The following is a 13,724-nucleotide window of genomic DNA, read 5'->3' on the forward strand; positions in this document are numbered from 1 at the left end:
AATGTCGGTGCTCGGAAAAATGATAAACCGCTTAATTAAACCGGTCCTCATGAAACTCCGGAAACCTGAATTACTGCGAAATTTATGGTTGTAGGAACTGCACACGTGTATGTGTCTCTTAGTGCCCATTGTCATACCCCTCAGTTTTTATTGGTGGTGGGCAAACTTATACTATTAAGATGATCCAGGTCCATCTTTAAAACCCATTTAGATCCACATAATTTTTTGAATATTTGGAGTTTTTGGTTTAGTAATGAATAGATGTGACTAAATTAATAGTCATACTCATACCCATATGGATACAAGTTTGAGTTTTAACATTTGCGATTTGTTACTTGAATCATATTATATTTTTTTAAATATGATATTATATAAATGTACTAACCGTTGTAGTTTCTAACACTGAATGCAGCCAAAACCAAGTTTTTTATTTGAGAAATTAGCTTACTATTCACGATTCTCTTGCCTAACACAGCACTACAGCAGCCTTAAGGCAATTAGGCACTTAACGACAGTACTGAATCTCTGCCTAGCAATGACGTTTGACGGTTCCGAAAATTCCTTAGTCTTCTCCGTCAAATGTTCTCCCCAATTAATTAATTCCCTAGGCACTTAACGACAATAATTAATTGAGAAGTTCTCCCCAATTAATTTATAATAATTAGTCTATTAATTAATTGGACCGTTTCATGGAAACTTGAAATATTTATGATTCCACAGAGAAACTAATTAAGAGACAAATCGTCCACATACTCATTTTAAACTGTTAGTCTGTTAGAACATGTTTAGTGTGAATCTCTCATTTGAAAGATTTTAAAAACATTTGTAAAAACTATTTGAAACATATTTCAACATAATTGATTATGAGTTTTATTTCTATTTTAAATTTTAAATAAAAATAAATTATATAAAATTTATTAAAATAATATATTTGAGAGAGTAAAAGAGATACTCACACTAACATGCTCTTACACTATGGACAACTGACTTTCTCCCTATAGTTTATAAAATTACACAAGATTGCTAAATAAGTTGAAATTATTACCACCTTTTGAAATCATTAGGAAAAGTATCATAAAACACCCTCACAATACAAATCTAAAATTTCAACAAATGTAATATATATAATTATTTTATACTTGCACTTTTAAATTAATTCGTCTACATTAGCACAACAAAAGCAATAACTAGCTGCATAAATTACGGCGATTACCACTATGTGGAAAAGGCAAAAATCTCGACATTTTCTCATGTGAAATATTTCAGATTAAAAAGAAAAGTTACCAAACAAAAAAAAAATAAAGAAGAAGAAAAATAAAAGTCACGTCATCATCTCTCTCTCACTCTTTCCTCCACCACTCCACAGAGCTTTCAAATATATCCCTCTCCTGCGAGAGCAGAGAAAATAGAGACTAGTGAGTGAGAGAGTCCATCGCTTTCTTTCTCTCTCTCTATTCATCTCCAACAGAGACTTCTTTCTAAAGAAAGAGATCTTCAAAAAATGACTGTGATGGATCACCGACACAAGCCATGCCATTTTCTCCTCCTCCTTCTCCTTCTGATCACTGTCTTCTCCGCCGTGTTGGCCGATGTTTCGTCGGAGACAGACGTCGGAAGGTTTGACTACGGTGAAGCATTGTCTAAAAGCTTACTCTACTTTGAAGCTCAGAGATCAGGGAGACTTCCGTATAACCAGCGCGTGACGTGGCGTGATCACTCTGGTCTCACCGATGGTCTTGAACAAGGGGTTTGTTTTTTTTTGTCAAAAACTCAAAATCATTTCTTTAATTGTTAATTAATTTTCTATTAGTTTCAATTTTGATAAGAGAGTTATGAAAATCTCTAACTATTTAATACAATAAAAGCTAATTAATATTGAAATTTATTGTTGATTTCCATATTGAGAAATTATTTTCTTTGGTTTGAAATGAGGACTTGAAAAGCCTTTCAAAATTTTGAAATTAATTGTTTAATTTGTTTTATATATTGATGTGTTTAATTTTAAAATTTTGGTTTTAAAGGTGGATTTAGTGGGAGGATATCACGACGCCGGTGATCATGTTAAATTTGGACTGCCCATGGCTTTCACGGTGACGATGTTATCATGGAGTGTAATAGAGTACGGTGACACACTCGCTTCCACCGGCGAGTTATCTCACGCGCTTGAAGCCATCAAGTGGGGAACAGACTACTTCATCAAGGCACATACAAGCCCAAATGTTTTATGGGCTGAAGTAGGCGACGGTGACACTGACCACTACTGTTGGCAAAGACCGGAGGACATGACGACTTCACGGCGAGCTTTCAAGATCGACGAAAACAATCCTGGTTCAGATATCGCCGGGGAAACCGCCGCGGCTATGGCGGCAGCTTCGATCGTTTTCCGTTCAACAAATCCACATTACTCTCACCTTCTCTTGCACCATGCCCAACAAGTACATACTCATTTTAAATTTAATTTAATGTTACAGTTGGAACCGACATTTTAATGTTTTTTGGGTATGACATTTATTTACTTTTAGCAATGGTTTTGGTTTTGGTTGTAGTTGTTTGGGTTTGGAGACAAGTACAGAGGAAAATACGATGAGAGTCTAAAAGTTGTGAAAAGTTATTATGCCTCGGTGAGTGGGTACATGGACGAGCTTTTATGGGGTGCCACGTGGCTTTATCGAGCCACCGACAATGAGCACTATATGAGTTATGTGGTTGACATGGCTCACCAACTAGGTGGCCTTTCTTGGGCCATGTCCGAGTTTAGCTGGGACGTCAAGTACGCCGGCGTTCAGCTCCTCGCTTCCATGGTTAGTGCTTAAATATTTTTTTTTTTTTTTTTTTTTTTTTTAACTTTAATATATTAAAACTGGGCCTTCCCAACTGGGCTTGACCTTGAATTTTACAATAGAATTCAGATACAAAAAAGAATACTCATAAAATCGGCCCAGAACTAGTAGTCGGATCTCATCCTGCTGACAGACCGAAATCAGAAACTCCGAGCAACATACACGGCGGAAACAGGATCCACGACTTTGCAATTGAACCCCAGAAACGGAAAACAGGGAGGGAAGTTTCCGGACTCCCGTCCCGTTGCCATTCCGGCGAACCACCAGTCCCATTACAGATCCTCCGAATTGCTCAAACCCCGAATTGCGGCTCCACGATGTCGGATCTCATGCCAAGCAATCCAACATGCCCAGATGTAACCCCGACTTCCAATTCTGGCGATCTCAGACTCTTCCGAGCTAGGGTTTACATGAAGTCCAGTCCCAGGAAGCAATAACGTGCCGGTTTGAGGAGTTGGATGCTCTAGCCAACACCCAAAAACCAGTGCCCCACGCAAGCCTTTTGAATCCCAAGGGATCCATTAGTTAACCTACGGGCCTGGAACAAACCCACCTTCCTCTCCAGACTTCCGCCGCAGTCACGACCTCCAATCCGATGGTTGAGCAGCGCGAAGACAGCTCGGCGAGCACACTGGCGTCCTCTACCAGGTCCCGACCACATCGTCCTCACGCCCACCAAACCGGAGCCAAAACTGCATCATAGAGGAAGAAGGAACTACACCTCCACGGTCGGAGGTGGAGCTAGCCCACAGCTGAATCTAAAGCAAAAACCAAGACCTGAAAATAAAGCACCCCCAAGCCAACCCCGAAAAACGAATCCACCACTTACTCTCCGACGAAACAACCGCAGCAGCTGGAAGGGAAAAGTCACAGATCCGGTAACAAGCTACCAGGATCCGACCCCCGAAGCTAACCCGAAGAAAAGCCGAAGCCCATAGCTCACCAAAGCCACCTAACCACCGGAGCGAACGACACAGGAAAGGAAACCCACCCAGATCTGCCAGAAATCACCACAGGAGCGGAGCCGTCCTCAAGCACCCGAACCACGATGACCCCAACAGCCACACAGAAGCTTCTTTCCGCTACACGCGCCGCCACGAACTCCGAAACCACCACCATGAGTCCAGATCTGTAACGGAGGACAGCTCCATCGGTGAAGAGATGAAACGCTGACGGGAGGGAGGCGTCACCAGAACCAACTACTGACGGAAAAGCCCTCTCCGGCACCGGAAGGGCAGGCCGGAGAGGCAAACGGCGAAAAAAGAAGAAAACCCTAGAGAGAAGGAGGAGAGAAAGGAGAGAGAAAAAAGTCGAATAGTTTTTCTCGTTGATTTTAAATTGTTAGTGCTTAAATATTGTTCAACTGTTTTTTTTGGTAAAGGGAAATATTTATAGCACTAACCTCTTATATTAGTCTAATTTAATAAGATAAGTAGAATCTTATTATTGCCTTATATGTGAAGTGATTATCAAGTTTTAACGTTCTCACGTTGAATTACCAAAAGTAAGGTATTCCCCACCCCCACGTTACATATGTACAACAACTATTCAAATATTTTCTCTTTGTATGCAACAAATTAAATGAAATACTTTGTAACTAAATATTAGTACTAGCATTTAGAAAAAAAGTTAGTTATGAAGCAGAAACAGAGCTAAAGGTCACGTGTTTTTGTTCCTATAAGCGGATACGTCTCTTTAAATGGTTCTGTTTCATGGCACGTGATTTTAAACCTACTTGATAAATCAGCTATCTTATGCATAATTTTTTTAAAAATTATGTTATGCATAAATTAGTCAACGAAATTTATTAAAGTTTAAGCACTAACACTATTATACTTCTAATTCACCAAAAAATTGAAAAGTATTTGCTGCTTTATATAAAGAAAGTAAGTTAGTTGGCTGAAGATTCAATTAAAATCAATTTAATTACTTGCTAATTAACAATATGGAGTAGGTGTTACTATTTTATTAACATATATATTTTTTTTCAAATGAACACTAACTTGTTTTCTTTTAAATATTTTTATTTTATTTTATTTATTTATGGTTTGTTGCCTCATATCTCAGTTGCTAAAAGAAGAAAAGCACAAGCAACATTCTAAAGTCCTACAACAATACAAATCAAAGGCGGATCATTACCTATGCTCAATTCTCAACAAGAATATCAACGGCACAAACGTTCAGCGAACTCCGGCTGGTTTACTCTACGTCCGGCAATGGAACAATATGCAATACGTATCCACCGCATCTTTCCTCCTAACCGTATATTCGGATCATCTCCGAAAATCAAACACCGATCTCGAGTGTCACGAAGGAACCGTAACTCCTGATGAGATGCTTGGCTTTGCGAAATCCCAAATCGATTACATTTTAGGATCGAATCCGATGGAAACAAGCTATCTTGTCGGGTACGGTCCAAAATACCCGACTAGGGTTCATCATCGAGGCGCGTCTATCGCTTCTTTTAAAGAACACAAAGGGTTTATTGGATGTACTCAAGGATATGATAATTGGTACGGACGGTCTGAGCCAAATCCGAGTGTTTTAGTCGGGGCTTTGGTCGGAGGGCCGGATGAACAGGATGAATTTGATGACCGGAGGGATAATTACGTTCAAACAGAGGCTTGTACGTACAATACTGCTCCTTTGGTCGGTGTGTTTGCGAGACTTATAGAGCTTGAGGAGCAAAAACTTGAAGAAGAAGATGTGAGCTTGGTTGCAACTTATAAGAGATAGTTTTTATTAAAAAAAATCAGTACAAAAATAGAAAATGTGGTTTTATTTTGCACCCATTTTGCCATTTCTATATTGTTAGAGTTTTTCTTCTCAACAATTTTTCGTGTGTTTAAATAAAAAAGTGTGTGTGGAAGCCCCCTTGGCCCATTGGTTGATCAAGGGTTAATTAATGCTTCTACACCAAGAGGTCTGGGGTTCGAGTCCCAGAGATTACGATTTATTAATAAATTTGCAGATTAAAGGAGGCAAGTGTACAGGAGATCTCCAGCGAAGTACAATTATAGCCGTTCGCCAGGATTCTACGCAAAGAGAGAAGTGTCGTCAGGTCGTGGATCATTGAAGGTGTCCGTCAAGAACATGGAGAAGGAAGTGTCGTCTGTCGTGGATCTAATAAGAGTCGGAAGGAATTGTCCGTTATAGAATCGTCTATGTAACAGTTCTCATAATTTGCAATAAATAATAAATCTAGACGAAAAAAAAAATAAAATAAAAAAGTGTGTATAATAGTATCAATATAGATTAAAGTTTTTTATTTTGTCGATTTTACTAGTTTAGAAGTTGGAACGGTCTCTTCTCTTTGCCTCTGTTTTTTGCAGTTTACTGTTACTTACCTTTTTTACCCTTGGCGTTTTGTGGATTAAATCACATTATACGACGTCGTCTTATACTCTAAACGACACTGTTTTAAGCAAGAAAATCATCGTCTTCTTGGAAAAAAGTACAAGTCCCGCCCAAATTGGGGACGAACACCTTCCGCCGACGACGATGGCTAATCCGATTGATCGAATCTGCGATGAACTTGAAGTATGTAGAGAAGAAGCACTCTGTTACCTCGACGGATTCCAATGGAATTTTGATTCGGCGTTAGAGGCTTGCCGCAACCAAACCTTGCCGTTGTCGTCCCTCGCAGTTGACTCTTCGCCGGTGAACAAGAAATTCGCGTCTAATACGCCGTCGACACTGCCATTAATGATCGATTCTGGTCCGAGTTGGAATCCGCCGGATGAACAATCGAGAAATCAGAGTATTGCAGGATTTTGCGAAGTGCTTGTTGGAGCTAGTGTAGAAGAGGCACGCGCTTACCTCGAGCGCAGAAATTGGAATATAAACCTAGCAGTCGACTCTTTCTTGGTCGAGCGCCGTCCACCGCCTTCTCAAAAGAAGTCGAATCCTCTACGATTAGTTTCAAAACCGCAGTTTCAAGATTACTCGAAACCACTCAAAATCGGGAGCTCTTCTTTTGAGTATGGATTGGTTTCGTATTATGTGCTTAGGGTTTTTCTTTCTGATTCGATTTCTATTCTGATGAATTTCTTGATTTAGGGTTTTTGTGTAATTTTCGTCATTTTCTTACTTTTATCAGTTCGATGGAGGTTGACTCGAGAGGAGAACATACCCCTGAAGCTGTACCTCTAATGGCGTCATCTCAAGTCAAGGTAGTGTAATCTTCTCTTTCTCTCCATTATATGGCTAGAAGTATTTCTTTGGCTTGGCCTTGTTTGTTTTCGTACGATAGTTAAAAAGAATGGAACTCAATGTTGATGCATACACTTCCTGCATTTCTCCATTCAGATTCAAAATATCCAGGAATTAAAAAGTATTTGGCCACCGGAGGAAACTTGGGTTGATCGAATCTTGCCGGAGGTTTCGGTGAGCGAGGCATCTGCTGAGGCGCCGCCTAATTTGCCAGTGCAACTATCTCAATTCAATTATGAACGCATCTCTTCATTCAGTAATGTGGTTGGTGGAGCGACTAGAGAGGAGGCAATCGATTGCCTTAAACTCTGCAATTGGGATGTAGACCGAGCCGTCGCCTTTTATATGGACAGGTTCTCAAAGGCAATCGCTATGAGTTCGAAGGATAACAGAGGGCTGCCTCTTCCATCTATCGAATTACCTTCACAATCACAGTTTCAGGCTTCACTTGGTTACTTTACAGATGGAAGCACTTCTAGGTGATTTCTTTTTCTTCTCTCTCCCTTTTTTACTTTCGATTTTGTCTCCAAGAAGCATGAAATATACCCGTAGATGTTGATTTATAGAGTATGCTTAGTATGAATCTCTCTCCTGTCCTTTCAGGATCTCTAAGCTTCCATTTCTGAATCTTTTTCCTGCCATTCGATTACTTGTACAGTTTGATGGAGGTTGATCGGACAGAGTCAGAAAGGTCACTCCAAGAGGCAGGTGAAGAAAACCCCGTATTACATGGGTTCTCAGAGCATGAAATGTCAGCAGAAATAGCTATGAGTTTGAAGGAGAACAGAGAGCTGCCTCTTCCATCCATCGAATTACCTTCACAATCGCAGTTTCAGGCTTCACTTGGTTACTTGAAAGAAGGAAGCACTTCTAGGTGATTTCCTTTTCTTCTCTATTTGCTCTCAGTTTTTAACTTGCGATTTTATCTCCAAGAAGTATGAACTAGTCCCGTAGATGCTGGTTTATAGAGTATACTTAGTATGAATCTCTCTCCTGTCTGATCGCTAAACTTCCAGTTCTGAATGTTTTTTCCGCCATTCGCTTACTTGTACAGTTTGATGGAGGTTGATCCGACCAAGTCAGAAAGGTCACTCGAAGAGGCTGGTAAAGAAAACGCCGCAGTAGCTATTCTTGGAATGGCGTCGTCTCAAGTGGATGTATGTAACCTTTTCTTCCTCTTGCTTGGTTTCTCGAACTATGTTTGTTAAAAGCTAACTCAAAACTGAAGTAGGCAATGTGGATCTTAGTTCGATATAAGGACTTAACATTCTATTATGTGTTAATGGCCTTTCTTTGGCTTGGCTTTATCTGTTTTCCTAAGATGGTTATAAAAAAAAGGGAACTCAACATTGATATACAGTTACTGGTAACATTTCTCAACTTTCTCTTCTGAGTATTTTGTTTTGACTTAACTTTAAGGGTGAGGGTGTTGAGAAAGACTCAAGCATGGAGACATTCCCTGATCATGTTGCTTACCAAGACAGGATTGTTGTGGGGCCTCAAGCTGCGGGGAGTACTATTACAATAACTATCATCTTGGCCGATGGGCGATTGGTAAATATTCCTTTTAGATCAAACCAAACCGTCAGAGACATCCGTGATGCCATTGACGAGCTAACACCAGATGACGACAAAGACTACTTTTTGCGATCAGGGGCTGAAGTAGATTACAAGGATCCGGATATTACTGTACATGAAATATCTACTGGTGATACAACTCTCCTCCAGATCTACCTGTAGCTTTGGTTTTTGCACAGTTTCCATTGATTGATGAAACATATAGAGAGAGGGAGAGATGTATATGACTTTAGAAAGGATTCTTGCCTTGTATAGAAAGGAAAAAATAGAACAGAGCAGCTTTATACTTGTTATGAGATATAGGAATGGATAAAGAGAGTTTTCTTATAGTTTTTTTTATTCTGTATAGTATGAATCGATTAATGAAACATAGAGAGATTTGAAACAGCCGTTGTTCCTTTTATCACTTTGCTGTCATTCCAATCATCTCCAAAAACCAAACACCAATCTTGAGTGTCATCAAGGAACCATAACACCCGAAATCTTGACTACAATGTAGGGCCGAATCCGATGAAAACAAGTTATCTAGTGGGGAACGGTCCAAAATATCCGACTAGGGTTCATCATAGAGGCGCGTCGATCACTCCTTTTAATGAACACAAAGGTTTCCTTTCCTTGGATGTACATGAAAAATACGATAATTGGTAAGGACGGTCCGAGCCGAGTGTTATTGAAAGGAAAGTGATTCATTCACCTGAGGCTTGCACGTACGATACTGCTTTTTTGGTCAGTGTGTTTTCGAGACTTATAGCTTGAGGAGCAGAAACTTGAAGAAGAAACTTGCAGATATGATGTGAGCTTGGTTACAACTTTTAGAGATAGTGATTTTTTACTATTATAAAAAATTCTAATACGAAACAAAAGAAAATGTGGTTTATTTGCAACTTTGGCACCCATTTTTCCATATATATTTTTGTAGTTCTCAACCTTTTTTTAATGAGTGAGAGGAGTATATAAATATTAATTATCAATATAGATTCAAAATTGGGATTTTTGCCAAATGTACCACATTTTTCAAATTCCTTAGCATCTCTACCATAATGGAGTATGGTTTAGCACTTATACCACTTGTTTGTAGTATTGTGGTAGACGATGGATAATTTTGCCCCTTATGACTCGGTAGAAAGAGAAAGAATAAATGTACTATGCATCAGAAAAAGTACAGTATGTTAAAAAAGGTGAACAACCACATTAACTGGTGACAATGATTATTAGACATTAAAATTAAAATATAATACAAAACATTAATTACTAGGTCAAGGTAGCCCTGTGACGGATCCAGATATCCGGGATTTTTGGGCTATCCGGATCCGGATCCGTATCCGGCGGATCTATGAAAATACTATCCGGATCCGGATCCGTTGCTACTGGATATCCGGATCCCGGGTATCCATCCAAAAAACCGGATATCCACGGATATCCGGATCCGCGACCACCACCTTCTTCTCCGTATCACCACCAGATATGCGTTGTCGTCTTCTTCTAGATCCGGTGATTCAACGCAGAAAATATCATCAAATTAACAGAGAAAAGAAAAGAAGCAGATCTAAAACCAAACTGGGGAATTCGAATCAAAGGAGAAAAGAGAAGAAGCTAATCTGAAAATAACGAATTGGGTTCACGAAGATCTAATTCCGGATTTTGTGTTTTATCTCCGATCTCACCCGTTTTAGGGTTCGTGGTTTCCAGATTCGTTGCTAGAACAAATAATTAGGGTTATTAGGTTGAAGAGATCGTAGGTATTCGTATTTGTGTTTGCAATTGTTTTTTTATTTAAATAATTTGTTAGATCCATTAACATTCACGAGCCCATAAGGGAATTTGTATGGCCCACTAACAAAAGTAACTAATTATATTTCATAAACTACAGGCCAGAGACTATAAAGCATTATAAATACGGATCCGGATATCCGGTGGTAAATTTTTGAACTATCCGGATCCGGATCCGAGAATTTATTATCCGGATCCAGATCCGGACACCCCGGATATCTTATTTTTTGGAGCGGATCGGAGCGGATCCCGGATCGGATCCCGGATCCCGGATAATAGTTCCCAGGCCTAGGTCAAGGCAAGTAATTAATTGATAAAAACGTTTGGGGAGATGATATGGGTAAAATTCAGGGACAACTGGATCGGGGAAACTGGATCTCTTGATTGTCCATCGCCAGATGATGTGGTTTTACCAGCCAGAGATCTAGATTTACTCGGGGACAGCTTATCTTGATTGTCCATCGCCAGATGATGTGGTTTTACCAGCCAGAGATCTGGATTTACTCGGAGACAATTTGATTTTTATTTTATTCCGCCAGAGAGCCGAAGACGAAGATCTGCATTTACTTGGGGACAATTTGTTTTACCAACCAGAGAGACGAAAACGGTTACCAATGCGCCAGAAGAGAGACAAAGGATGGCAGGAATTTCGGAGGGTCACATCAACCGCAGTTCCTTATCTCACCGGTTGGAGGGTAAAATGGTCATTTTTAAGCACAATGTGGTATGAATGCTAATTGGGCCTCTAATGTGGTAGAGGGGATAACTTTTGGGCCAAATGTGGTACCAATGCTAATTTTCTCTTCAAAGTTATTTTAGCAGATTATTTTTGCACAACCCATTTGGTCTCTCTTCTTGCATAAAGTGTTTAAATTATTGTTATTTACATATTTGCCACTCGCGTTTGTGGGTGTTATTGAATAATGAATACACGACGTCCTTTAGATTGCACTATGAAAGGACGCTGTTTGAGCAAGAAAATGATTAGGCCTGGGCATCCAAGGAGTTAATACAGGATATATGTCCATTGATGGTATTATTATCTTCTTCACCATCGCAGTTTCATGCAAAGCAAAATAACTTGAAACAAGTCAAAACCGGGAGCTCCTTTTCTAAGTAATTACTTTCCCTTCTTGTTTAGCAATTTCGTCTCCAAGAAGCATATGTTTTTATGATTCAAATTCTTTCATGGTGATGAGTTTCTTGATTCCCAAGAAAATATGGAATTTGCTGAGGTTGACGGTTTGTGTGAGAGGTAGCTTACAAAACTATAAGGTTTTTTTGTTTTCTTTGTTGAATCAATATACACCGTTCTTGTAGTCAAGCCACAAGGGCATCACAACCAATAATACTCACTTTGTCCTCGTCAAAAAAAGTCGAGCCTCCATCATCGAAAGAAAGAGACAAGGCTGACCCGCCGTTGCAAGGCACTTTGAGGAAGCTGGAAGAGCAACCGATGGATCCGAATTTGATACTTTCTGTACAATGACGCAAGAAAATTTGCAATACCTTGGAAGCGCCGTAAATCGGTGAGACTATAATTTTTATTTCGATTTATTTTACAGATTTACATGGACCTCTTTTTTTTTTATTTTGATCTATTCATCCGTTCTTTCTATTAGAGAGAAATTATTATAAAATCCAAAAATAACATAAGATAAATGCTTTCATTTAATATTTGGCAGCATATGATAATTCATTTACATGAAGAGCTTTTTGTTTTTATACTTTCGATTTTCAGGAACCAATGGTCATCTTATGTAAAACGTTGCAATGAGATGATCACGTTTCTTACCGCTGCGACTTTGCTTTTTGTACCAATTCGGTACATCATTGATGAACAAAAAAATGTGGCAGTGGACTTCACATAGCTAATTATGTGCATATATTCTTTGAAGATTGGTGTGAATGGCGTAGGACTCTTTCTAAAATCTCTGATTTAACAGGATTGTGTTATATCTAATGAATTTTATCGATCATACTTTCTTCAAATTGTCGAAGGAGATACTAGGAGTCTTGACTGACATATCTCATAAGTCTCAATTCCATTTGCATGTGTTGGTGCTCCAAAATATTTGTGCTTGGTATGTATTATGATTTTGTGATTACTTCTTACCTCATCACTTCCGAGCGTGGCACCATCAGAGGTGAGTTGCTACTTTCTTCAATGTTATTTCGTCACTTATCTTGAAAACATTACACTGAGGTAACACAATTTGTTAGTGGACTTTACCACTCGAGACACAACCTTGACAGATTCAAACATAAGATTCGTAGCTTCCTTGTTTAATACGTATTTTACTTTGGATTTATTTACCAAGTATTTTTTTATAAGTTTAAGAGAAAAATCTAAGGATAAATGTTTTTTACAACATATAATAATTAATTTTGCAACTTTTAGTAAAATCAATTTCAATACTTTTGATCTACATGAGCTGATAGTCGACTTATGTTCAAAGCGGCAATGAGATGATTGCGTTTCTCACAATTGCGACATTGGCCTACATACCAATTCATTATCTCATTGATGCACACAAAAATTTGGGGGTCGACTTTAGGTAAATGATTATCAAGATATGTTTCTTAGATTTTTTGAAGACTTCACTTTGATTGAAAGATTTATAGCTTTTCTTTGGCATATGATGCTCCCTATATATTATCTTCTATTTTTGTCCCCCGTTGCGTGGTACATTGCTTAGGCCGTAACTATTGTGTTTGGGTTTTGTACCCCTTTTAGTAATATTTTATACATTACCATTTTACATTGACTTTACTTCAATCTACTTATCTTATCTATTAGAATTCCCACGATCCGGGAATTTTGACTTGTATGAAGAGCAGAAGAACTAAGAGTTTGTTCAATGCAAGTCTCTTACCATAGTCTTTCAATTATAAAAGTAATAATAAAATAAAAGATAATATTATTTAATAATGTGAGTCTATAAAAAAATAGAGAGGGTCTTTCAGAAATTCAGCAATGGATATTGGTGTTCGTATTCTTTTCTTTTCTGAAAATTACAAAATCATATGTAACTATAATTAAACGGAATTCTCCTTGGTCCATTGGTTGACCAAGGGTTAATTAATGCTTCTACACCAAGAGGTCTGGGGTTCGAGTCCCAGATATTGCGATTTATTCATAAATTTGCAGATTAAAGGAGACAAGTGTGCAGGAGATCTCCAGCGAAGTACAATTATAGCCGTTCGCCAGGATTCTACGCAGAGAGAGAAGTGTCGTCAGGTCGTGGATCATTGAAGGTGTCCGTCAAGAGCATAGAGAAGGAAGTGTCGTCTGTCGTGGATCTAATAAGGGTCGGAAGGAAT

General features: G+C 38.8%; 2 protein-coding genes across 3 annotated transcripts; both read left to right on the top strand.

Annotated features, from left to right (window-relative positions):
- Positions 1-1,381: 1,381 nt before the first annotated feature.
- On the top strand, positions 1,382-5,690 carry LOC9317324 (endoglucanase 11). Of its 2 annotated transcripts, none has more exons than XM_021028598.1 (4): positions 1,382-1,747; positions 2,022-2,435; positions 2,547-2,801; positions 2,903-4,344. In XM_021028598.1, the coding sequence occupies exons 1-4, from the start codon at positions 1,502-1,504 to the stop codon at positions 3,275-3,277; spliced, it is 1,290 nt and encodes a 429-aa protein (XP_020884257.1). In that variant the 5' UTR covers positions 1,382-1,501; the 3' UTR covers positions 3,278-4,344. The 2 variants fall into 2 exon arrangements, with proteins under 2 accessions (XP_020884257.1, XP_020884256.1); XM_021028597.1 differs by lacking the exon at positions 2,903-4,344 and adding an exon at positions 4,908-5,690 and having other exon boundaries at positions 1,400-1,747.
- Positions 5,611-9,014, top strand: LOC110229290. Its single transcript, XM_021029062.1, has 7 exons — positions 5,611-5,625; positions 6,132-6,820; positions 6,940-7,012; positions 7,149-7,531; positions 7,711-7,926; positions 8,107-8,209; positions 8,472-9,014. Exons 1-7 carry the CDS (start codon positions 5,611-5,613, stop codon positions 8,790-8,792), a joined length of 1,800 nt encoding a protein of 599 aa, XP_020884721.1. The 3' UTR covers positions 8,793-9,014.
- Positions 9,015-13,724: the final 4,710 nt, after the last annotated feature.

This window comes from Arabidopsis lyrata, assembly GCF_000004255.2.
Source record: "Arabidopsis lyrata subsp. lyrata unplaced genomic scaffold ARALYscaffold_4, whole genome shotgun sequence".
NCBI classification, from domain to species: Eukaryota; Viridiplantae; Streptophyta; class Magnoliopsida; order Brassicales; family Brassicaceae; genus Arabidopsis; species Arabidopsis lyrata.

Bases quoted from the DNA above. Each gene is read 5' to 3' on its own strand.
- LOC9317324 (XM_021028597.1), top strand. From the start codon at position 1,502: ATGACTGTGATGGATCACCGACACAAGCCATGCCATTTTCTCCTCCTC. The intron at 1,748-2,021 runs GTTTGTTTTTTT...TTGGTTTTAAAG, and splicing joins CCGATGGTCTTGAACAAGGG to GTGGATTTAGTGGGAGGATA. The intron at 2,802-4,907 runs GTTAGTGCTTAA...CTCATATCTCAG, and splicing joins TTCAGCTCCTCGCTTCCATG to TTGCTAAAAGAAGAAAAGCA.
- LOC110229290 (XM_021029062.1), top strand. The intron at 7,013-7,148 runs GTAGTGTAATCT...TTCTCCATTCAG, and splicing joins TGGCGTCATCTCAAGTCAAG to ATTCAAAATATCCAGGAATT. The intron at 8,210-8,471 runs GTATGTAACCTT...CTTAACTTTAAG, and splicing joins TGGCGTCGTCTCAAGTGGAT to GGTGAGGGTGTTGAGAAAGA.